The sequence below is a fragment of the Phoca vitulina genome, unplaced genomic scaffold (genome assembly GCF_004348235.1).
Source record: "Phoca vitulina isolate PV1807 unplaced genomic scaffold, GSC_HSeal_1.0 scaffold36, whole genome shotgun sequence".
NCBI lineage: Eukaryota > Metazoa > Chordata > Mammalia > Carnivora > Phocidae > Phoca > Phoca vitulina.
Genome location: NW_022589739.1, coordinates 10483849 through 10494427, shown reverse-complemented (window position 1 = coordinate 10494427; position 10579 = coordinate 10483849). Strand labels below are relative to the sequence as shown.

The 10579-nt window shown below is 49.5% G+C and overlaps 1 protein-coding gene across 1 annotated transcript; it reads left to right on the top strand.

The window, feature by feature from the left end:
* The first annotated feature begins 4381 nt into the window (after nucleotides 1-4381).
* CNGA4 (cyclic nucleotide gated channel subunit alpha 4) lies at nucleotides 4382-9213 on the top strand. The gene is given in 7 exon segments (XM_032427405.1): nucleotides 4382-4397; nucleotides 4400-4442; nucleotides 4584-4685; nucleotides 4890-4996; nucleotides 5311-5956; nucleotides 6725-7074; nucleotides 8753-9213. Coding segments are annotated over 7 exon segments (1725 nt in total).
* The last annotated feature ends 1366 nt before the right edge of the window (nucleotides 9214-10579 follow it).

The window sequence follows — 10579 nt, the reverse complement described above, 5'->3', positions numbered from 1 at the left end:
GAGGCTGGAAGACTAGCGTGGGGGGCGGGGCCAATGGTCCTGGGCGGTGCTTAGGGTGGAAGAGTGGGCTGGACGGGGCGGAGCTAGCACGAAAGGTAGGTCTGAGGGGAGGAGTCAGTAGGTACGCGGGGCCTGTGGAAAAGCTGAGCCCACGAGAGGGCTGACTGCAGACGAGGTCGTTTTTGCCCCATCTGCGCGCACAGCTTGGACTGTACCCGGCCGATGACCGCCCCTTCCTAGCTTCCCCAACACCAGCTACCCCGTGGTCCGCCTTGGAGACCGTCTTGTTCATTAACTCAAGGAACACGGAGTAAGCACCTCCACACCAGGCAGGATTCCAGCCAGATCAATTAGAACCCATATCTGCCCTGCAAGACCTCAGTCCTTAAGGGAAAGAAGGGCAAAAGGGGCTTAGGGAAACCTTCAGGAGTAAATGATGTCTGAGCAGAGAAACAAGCAAGAGTATGGTAAACTAAGAGAAATGAAAGTTTCAGATCAGTTCGGTGGTTTAGTTCAAACTATTCCCAATGTTAATTCCCTGGTTTTTATCATTGTACTCTGGTTATATAAGATGATAACAGGGGAATGTGGCTAAGAAGTTTACGGGAACTTTCTACACCTTTTTTGCAACTTTCTGTAAGCCTGAAATTCGTTTAAAATAAAAAGTATTTAAAAAGAAAAAGAAATGGATCAGCCCATACCAAGGCAAGGAAGAATGAACAACAGGGGGGGAGGTGCTTTGGGAACTACAATCAGTACAGCACGTCTGGAGCCCAGGCAACACGCAAAGGAAACACTAGCGATGAGGCTGAAGACATGAACAGAGGTCAGGAATGGGAGATTTGTATGCCATGTGAAGGAGTTTAGATTTTATCCTTGGGATAACAGAGAACTATAAAGAATTTTATACATGGTTAAATTGGTAAGGCCCAAACTGAAGTAGTAAAGTTACAGAGAAATGGACATGTGGACATTAGAAGGTAGGGCACCAGGGCTTGATGCCTGGATGCATATGAAAGGAAAATAAAAGGATTAAAAACTGATGCTTAGTTTATATAAGTTCATTCACAGGCAAAACTCAACTATGGTATTAGAAGTCAGGCTAGTGATTATGCTTGGAAAAGCAAGGACTGGAAGGGGGCAGAGTGGGGTTCTTATGAGTGCTGGTTACATGGGTGTGTTCATTTTATGAAATTCATCAAGCTGTATACTTAGGAAATGTGCACTTTTTTAATATATGTTTGTTCTGGCTACCATACTGCATAACAAATCATCCCAAACTTAGTAGTGTAAAACAACGACTATTTCTTTATGCTCACAGATTCTGGGAATTCAACCAAGACACAGCAAGAATGGTGTATGTCTAGTCCATGATGCCTGGGGCCTCATATAAGATACCCGAATGCCTGGGGGTGACTTGAGGCTGGTGGCTAGTGTCATCTGAGGCTTCTTCACTCTTCTTCACATGTCTGATGCCTGGGCTGGTACAACTCAAAGGCTGAGCTCAGCTGGGACTGTCAAACACAGTACAGAGACATGACTAGTCTTTGTGGCTTGCACTTCTCACAGTGTGGCAGCTAGGTTCCAAGAGGGAGTATCCTGATGGGGAGCTTCCAGACAACGAGCATTCCCAAGTGAACCAGAAGGAAGCTGCATAGCCTTTTATGATCCAGCCTCAGAAGTCACTCCTGCTATATTCTATTGGTTGAAACAGTCACAAGGCAGGGGTGTCAAAGAATTTGTGACCATTTTTAAAAACTGCCATAATGTCATACAATAATAATAATGATAGTAATAATAATAAATACTAGTGCTAGATGTTTGGCCTGAAAGACCAGAAAGAGGGATTATAAGAGAAAGAACAGATGAAGGAAGATAATGAGCTCAATTATAGACCCAATGGGCTAAAGGTGACTGTGGTATATCCAAGTAAGGACATCCAGCGAGCAGTTAGTGGTATAGATGGGTCTGCAGCTCAGAGTTTCTGGGAGTCAGTAGATGGGAAAGAAGATCCTGTGGGCAATCAAGATTGGCCAGAGAGAGCCAGGAGCATGGAAAGAGAGGAAGGCCTAGGTCAGAGTCTTAAAAACACCAACACAGAAAGGATGGACAGACAAGCTTATGAAAAGACTAAGAAAAAATAAACAGAAAACCAAGAAATTATGGTGTCACAGAAGCCATGGGAAAAGAGGATTTCAAAAAAAAATAAAATAAAATGTTGGGGACTATAGACATTTCTTCCATGAAACTCTCCAAAAATACATATCTGACCATACCACTTAACTATGCAAAACACTTCGTAAGTTCTCCATTGTTTTAAGATAAAACCCTAGCTTTATAAAATGGCTGAGAAAGCTCTCCCTGGGCTGTCCTCTTGTCCTCCATTCAGCTTCCTCTTACACCCATAGCCCCTCATGTTCTCTACAGAAACCAGTTGATGTCTCACAGTCACCCATGTTTTTTAAAGTCTCTATGCCTTTGCACACTCTATGCACTTTGCCTCTACTGCTCTTCATTCTCCCATCTCTAGACCTAACTCCTATTCATCCTACAGAACCCAGGCTCAGTTGGGACCCTTCTTATAGTGTAAGAGCCTTATGTATATCCACCTAATAGAGTACCCATCAAACTGATATGTAACTGCCTATCTACCTGACTATTTCCCCTACCAAACTCTGAGTTTCTAGAGGGCAGCGAGTGTGTTTCATTCATCTTTTATCCCCAATATTGAGCATAATATTGGCTTGGCTCATAGCAGTTTTTCTGATTATGACCTGTTGACTGAGAAAAGATGATAGAAGTGAAAGGGACATCAGGTTGAGGGATAATTTTCAGGATTTTTTTGTTTGTTTTGGTATGGGAGAGATTTAAGCATGTTCATAGAAAGGGAAAACTGAAGGAGGTTGGGGATCTAGATAACACATGGAATAGCTGATGGGATCAGGTACTAGAGGTAACAGGAAAGGAATGGGGCAAAACCTCCACAGAATGGCCCCCATCACACTCATCCAGTAAGAATGAGGTAAGGTGGGGGGTGCCTGGGTAACTCAGTCGGTTAAGCAGTCCGACTCTTGATTTCGGCTAAGGTCAGGATCTCGGGTTCATGAGATCAAGCCCCCATCAGTCTTCATGCTCAGAGAGTCTGCTTGGGATTCTCTCTCTCCTTCTCCCTCTGCTCCTCCCCTGGCCCGTGCACACACACACACACACACACACACAAACGACACACTCTCTCTCTCTCTCTCTAAAATAAATAAATCTTATATGACCTCACTGATATGAGGAATTCTTAATCTCAGGAAACAAACTGAGGGTTGCTGGAGTGGGGGGTGGGGTGGGAGGGATGGGGTGACTGGGTGATGGACACTGGGGAGGGTATGTGTTCTGGTAAGCGCTGTGAATTGTGCAAGACTGTTGAATCTCAGATCTGTACCTCTGAAACAAATAATGCAATATATGTTAAGGAGGGAAGGGAAGAAGACGATTGTAGCGGGGGAGGGGGGGGGTTGGATGAACCGTAGGGTGAGAAGAACCATGAGAGACGATGGACTCTGAAAAACAAACTGAGGGTTCTAGAGGGGAGGGGGGTGGGAGGATGGGTTAGTCTGGTGATGGGTATTGAGGAGGGCACGTTCTGCATGGAGCACTGGGTGTTATGCACAAACAATGAATCATGCAACACTATATCTAAAACTAATGATGGAATGTATGGGGATTAACATAACAATAAAAAAATTTATTAAAAAAAAACAAAACAAAACAAACAAAAAAAATAAAAAATAAAATAAAATAAAATAAATCTTTTTTAAAAAAAATGAGGTAAAGTGGGCACGGATGTAGATAAGTGTGCAGATAATGAAAACAGAGCTCACATTTGATGTGACAAGCTTTGTCCCTAGAGACTAATTCAGCACCTGACACAAATGAGCCATTCAGTAAATAGTTGTTAAATGAATAAATAATGAGGCCCAAGCAGAGAACTTGCACAAAGTAAAACGGAATGACTGAGCCTATAGTGGCAGGCCCCTCTCCTGACTTAGAGGACCCCTAAGTTGTGCAGCTTGGCAGGGCGGGGGAAGGAACAAGGCCCAGGCTTACTTCTGAGGTATGCACCCCCACCTTCTCCAGGGACCTCATTAGAGATGCTTAGCTGGGCAGGTGTAAGCCCAGGCCCTGGGGGACAGGGTGGGGCGCTGGGGCCACACTGCCTCTGCACCTTCAGTAGGGGCTGGCCCTGGTTGTGTTGCTAAGAGCTTCAGAAGTTGGAGGCAGAGGAGTCACAGCGGGAGACCAAGGGCAGCCTCTTCCAGACAAGCAGGCAGGCAGGCACTATAGGCAGAGGCCCTGGATACCCCACCTCCAGGCACCAGGCCACGGAAGCATGAGCCAGGACAGCAAATGAAGACGACAGAGTCTAGCCCCTCTGCCCCATCCAAGACCAGGTGAGAGATCCTGGTCCCCTGCGTCCCATCTGTCCACCTAACTGGATGGAGCCTGATTCTTCTTGATGTCCCCGGTGACAAACTCAACAATGAATGTCTGGTGAAAAAAATGAAACCCTGCTTCTCCTCTTCCTTCCACAGGAAGTCACTGCCTGTCCTAGACCCATCTGGGGATTACTACTACTGGTGGCTGAACACAATGGTCTTCTCAGTAATGTATAACCTCATCATCATCGTGTGCAGGTTTGGCAGGACGCTGAAAGAAGGGCCTTAAGCAGAGATAAGGGCTCAAGGGTCAGGCCAAGGAAAGGGGCAGGCCCTTGGGCCAGGCTGGAAGGAGGGGCAGCACAGAAGAGAGGGCCCAAGGGCAGAGTGCTGAGTGCCTTGGGGAGATTGCCTTACACAGAGGGTGCTCTTGAGCCAATCTCTTCTGTCCCCACCACACAGAGCCTGCTTTCCTGACTTGCAACACAGTTATCTGGTGGCCTGGTTAGTGCTGGACTATACAAGTGACCTGCTATACCTACTGGATATCGTGGTACGCTTCCACACAGGTCAGTGAGCCCAAGGCTGACCCTTTGTTTCATGTTACCTTCCTAAAGAGGGCCTCTTAGTCACAAGGAAGTGACCCTCTCCTTGAGAGCACTTTCACATGTCTCCATGCTTCACAACACCCCTGTGCCCATCCCAGAAACCCTGGAGCAAGGTTATGCCTACCCCCACCCTGTCCCCATGTCTGTCTCCCTGTCCTATCCTGGCCTGCCCACCCTCACCCTTATTACAGCAGCAGGCAGGTGCCCTGATTCAGCCCCATGCCTGACCCCATCTCATGGTTGACCCCGGCCTGTCTCCACCCCCCCATCCCCAGGATTCTTGGACCAAGGCATCCTGGTGGAGGACAAGGGCAGGATTTCAAGTCGCTATGTTCGCACCTGGAGCTTCTTCTTGGACCTGGTTTCCCTCATGCCCACAGATGTGGCCTATGTGTGGCTGGGCCCACACACCCCCATGCTGAGGCTGAACCGCTTTCTGCGTGTGCCCCGCCTCTTTGAGGCCTTTGACCGCACAGAGACCCGCACAGCTTACCCAAACGTCTTTCGCATCACCAAGCTGATGCTCTACATTTTTGTTGTTATCCATTGGAACAGCTGCCTATACTTTGCCCTGTCCCGGTACCTGGGCTTCGGGCGTGATGCCTGGGTGTACCCTGACCCCGCGCAGCCTGGCTTTGAGCGTCTGCGGCGCCAGTACCTCTACAGCTTTTACTTCTCCACGCTGATCCTGACCACCGTGGGCGATACACCGTTGCCCGCGCGGGAGGAAGAGTACCTCTTCATGGTGGGCAACTTCCTGCTGGCTGTCATGGGTTTTGCCACCATCATGGGGAGCATGAGCTCTGTCATCTACAACATGAACACTGCAGATGCAGCTTTCTACCCGGACCACGCACTGGTGAAGAAGTACATGAAGCAGCAGAATGTCAACCGCCAGCTGGAGCGGCGAGTTATTGACTGGTGAGGATGCTGGGGCCCCAGACCAGGACACGGAGAGGTGTTCTGGATAAAGCCTGAGGAACGTGGCTGGGTCCTTATTGCCTAGCGGGCCAGGCAGGGCAACTAGAGCATGGCATTCATCGGGGTGGGGGGGTCGCTGGGTGGGGCTTAGAAAAGAATGTCTTCTACTAGGTGCATCTGGACTTAGGGGGCTGGGTTGGATAAGAGATTGATAGGGAGAGGAACTCATACCCAAGGAAGGATAACCTGGAATAAAAACTGCCACTACCTGGTAGGGCTCAGAAGGCCCTGGAAGGGGTAAAGGGAGAAGAGCCATACTTCCCAGGGGATGGCCAACAAGATGGTTGACTATGTCATAGGTGTCCATACGATGGGATGAACAAAAGGAAATGTCAGCAAGCTAGGAGCCAAAGCAGAGGACCGCTAGATACAGGGTTCAGTCATTGAAGTAGGTATCAGTGGGATGCTACGAGGCGTCACTGAATGGTGGGGGGGGTGGATAAACTTGACAGTAGGTAAAGGGTGTCTTATTCATTGTCAACTGGTGGAGGCTTTCAGGCCCTGGGTGAGGAAGAAGAGGTATAAACATATCTGTGAAGTGATCCTGGAATGAAGATATTCATCAGCCAACTATCCAGCGTTCCCATGACCCCTGTGAGATCTCAGGGTGATCGGGTCCTTGGCCGAAGCTTAGCTGAACCCTGATGGAAGGAATAGAGGCAGGCATGTAGGGGGCTGGTGAGGAACTACTGTTGCCCTTGCCCCCAGGTACCAGCACCTGCAGATCAACAAGAAGATGACCAACGAGGTAGCCATCTTACAGCACTTGCCTGAGCGGTTGCGGGCAGAAGTGGCCGTGTCCGTACACCTGTCTACTCTGAGCCGGGTGCAGATCTTCCAGAACTGTGAGGCCAGCCTGCTGGAGGAGCTGGTGCTAAAGCTGCAGCCCCAGACCTATTCGCCAGGCGAATACGTCTGCCGCAAGGGGGACATTGGCCGGGAGATGTACATCATCCGTGAGGGTCAGTTGGCCGTGGTGGCAGATGATGGCATCACACAGTACGCCGTGCTTGGTGCAGGGCTCTACTTTGGGGAGATCAGCATCATCAACATCAAAGGTAGGCACCTCAGCGTTTGTTCCGGGACAGGGCTGGTGGGTGGGACAGCAGAACCCTCTCCTGAGACCAAATGGTACTTCAGGGCCTACAGGCTACAGAAACCTGGCCTTGACCTGAGTCACTAGAGGGCTTACAAGAGAAGCAGGACATGGAGGGCCTGTCCCCTGAGAAGAAGCTGAGCCAAGGTTAGTGTACAGTGTGGACCCTTGGGAAGAGGAGGTAGATCTGCTCTGTGGGTGTCAACCCGAGATACCAACAGATCAGTGGAAAGTGACAGAGATGATAAGAATAAGAATAGATAATATTTATTGCACACTAACTACATGCCACGTTCAAAGTGCTTCACATGTACCAACTCACTCAATTCTCACCGTAACTCAGTACTATTATCTGTACTTTCACGGTGAGGAAATTGGGGGACAGAGATGTTTGGGAAACTGTCCAAGGTCATTGAGGTAATAAGGACACACACTTGGAGTCAGTACAAGGAACTTTCTCACAGCCAAGGGGAAAGGAGGGTAGAAGGAAGGCATTGCCATTCACTCCACCAACTCCAGGCCAGGCCAGGTGCTGCACACTGGCTCATTGATTCCTTTATCTGCCTGTGCAGTAGGCGTTGTTGGCATGCCTCATCACAAGCAAAGGCACTGAGGCTCCAGGAGATGGAAGAACATGGCGGGGGTGGGGGGAGTGCACTGTCACTGACAGAAGCCACACAGGCTGTCAGCCTGGGGATCTCACTCTCTAGTTGTTCCAAAGGCCTCACATCTGTCCTCCAAGGACCCTTCAAGCTCCACTTCCTGGATGCAGTCAGCTGCTGTCTACATGATTTTGGACAAGTCATTTCCCTTTTTGAGGCCTCGGTTTTCTCATCTCTCCAACAGGGGTGATTTTAAGAACCCAAAGAGTTATCTGTGAGGATCAGAGGAGTTCTGTGGGTAAGGCCTCAGGACAGTGTCTGGTGCATAGCAAGTGTTCAGTTCCTGTGCCCCTTCTGAGTCCTTCTAGCTCTGAGCTTTGCAGCATTCAGCCTAATCTATCTTCCCCACAACCCCTCACCAATATCTTCCTAAAATGTGAATGATACCATACAGCTCCACCACTTAAAATATTTCAGTGTTTTCCCACTGAATAAGGTCTGAACTCCCTGGCATGGCTTGCCACACCCAGCCTGCCCCGCCCTCCCCTCCTCCTTCCACTCTCCTCCCACCCTGTCCTTCAGCCACTCTGGACTGCTTACAGTTTGCTCCAGCCACCTAACTGGCTGCTGCCCCCATCCCTCTGCTGGGAGGCCACCCCGCCCCTCCCCCTGCCCTTCCCCTCTGACCTCCTGCTCAGTCAGGCATCACTTCCTCCAAGCTAGCCAAAAGTTTCTGCCAGCTTGTGAGGGGCTCTTTACCTATCTTCCCACAGCACTGGATGCATACGTCTACACCGCACCAGCTACACTGTTTTGTAACTAACCTGTTAAATGCCTATTGCCTCTAAACTATGAATTCTTGCAGGCAGATCACTATTACCCACCCAGCACAGGGCCTGGTCCCCAGTCACATTACTGAATGAAAGAATTAATAGAGAGGCCCAAAAGCAGAAATATGGAGATGGGGACTTTCAGGACTGAAAACCCCCACACCTATCCTGACTAACTGTCCTCCCATGTGTCTGCCCACGGCCACAGGAAACATGTCTGGGAACCGCCGCACAGCCAACATCAAGAGTCTGGGGTATTCAGACCTGTTCTGCCTGAGCAAGGAGGACCTGCGGGAAGTCCTGAGCGAGTATCCCCAGGCCCAGGTCGTCATGGAGGAAAAGGGCCGTGAGATCCTGCTCAAAATGAACAAGCTGGACGTAAATGCCGAGGCAGCTGAGATTGCCCTCCAGGAAGCCACAGAGTCCCGGCTACGAGGCCTTGACGAGCAACTCGATGATCTACAGACCAAGTTCGCTCGCCTCCTGGCCGAGCTGGAGTCCAGCGCACTCAAGATCGCTTACCGCATCGAACGGCTCGAGTGGCAGACTCGAGAGTGGCCAATGCCTGAGGACCTGGCTGAAGCCGATGATGAGGGCGAGTCTGGGGAGGGAACTTCCCAGGGTGGAGAGGGCAGGACTGGTCAGGAGGGACCCCCAGACCCAGAGTGACCCATTCCTAGCCCTAGGATTCCTCCGAGGGAATCCAGAGTTGTAGGAAAACCTGCTTGCAGAAACTCTGCCATCCCGTCTGCTAGGTACAGAGATGGGAGTGAACTGGGGGGTAGATGCTCACCTAGAGGTATGGGAGTATAGCACCCATTTACCCCCACCCCCCGCGAGCACACGCACGCACACGCACACGCAGTTACATATATACATACTGCACCCAAGGCTGCATTCCGTATAAAATACTCCGCAGTTTCCATTTTCAGAACACATATGCTTTCTCACAAACATAGGTATGTCTTAAACCCACATAATATATACACATTCATTCATGCACCTCATAAAGACCCATATACTGAGACTCACACACCATGGACACACAGATGCCCTCCACAGGTGTGCACACACTTGTGAACACACAGAAAAACACCCAGAGCCCTCTTCTTCCAAGATATCCTTTAAATGCCTCCCATATGGGAAGTTCACAAATGTAACCTGCAAGTTGCACTTCAATAAAGTATTTGCTTCCTCAGTAAGCATTTATGGTAGGGACAGGAAAAGGTGAAGCCGACGGTGGGCCAGGATGAATTCTGTCTGAATTCTGAGTCACAGGGGCGAGGGGCACGGGCTGTGTAGTAGCTGGTAGGCTTGATTCAAAGGGGCTGGAGTACATGATGAATTGAGAATCAGTGCTGAGCCAAGGCAGAGCTGGGTTATGCATCACACTCTTGTTAAGAGTACACATGCTTTCACAGATATGTTCACATATACACACTGACGATTATATTTCATTCCAGAGTGTGCATCCTTAACTTTTTGAACTCTGGGTGATTTGACCTAGCTTAGTGGACTAGAGCAGACACCTCTCCTCTTTCTTCCTTCCTCTGGCCCAGCCCTGGAGCCTAGGGCTCGGGCTACCCCATGTTCGGGACTGATTTCAAGGGGAGAAGAGCTTCCAGGGCCACTCACCTGGGCCTGCGCTGTCCTGTCAGTTGTTCAAGCTGGCTTTGGTGCTGCCAGAAATCCAGCCCTCCCTCTATATGGTATTTCAGAATACAGAGTGGCAGATAGAGACTAGGAGTGGAACATCCTGGTTGGGACCAATTGGAGATTAGTGTTTGGGGAGTCTTTAAGTAACTTTGGCATACTTGGAGGGAGGCCTGCAGGCTTGGAGCAGAGAAAGTATTGTGGGGTCTCTGGGGAGGAATCTGATATCATCTCCAAATCACATTCACCCTGCTCACAACTTTAGCTCCTCCAGGGCCTGGCCAGTCTTTGGTCTAAGCTGTACCAGGTGGCATTTTGAAATGTACCTTGGATTTAATTTATCAATATGACTGAGTGATGACACATAGAGGTCAATGCCATT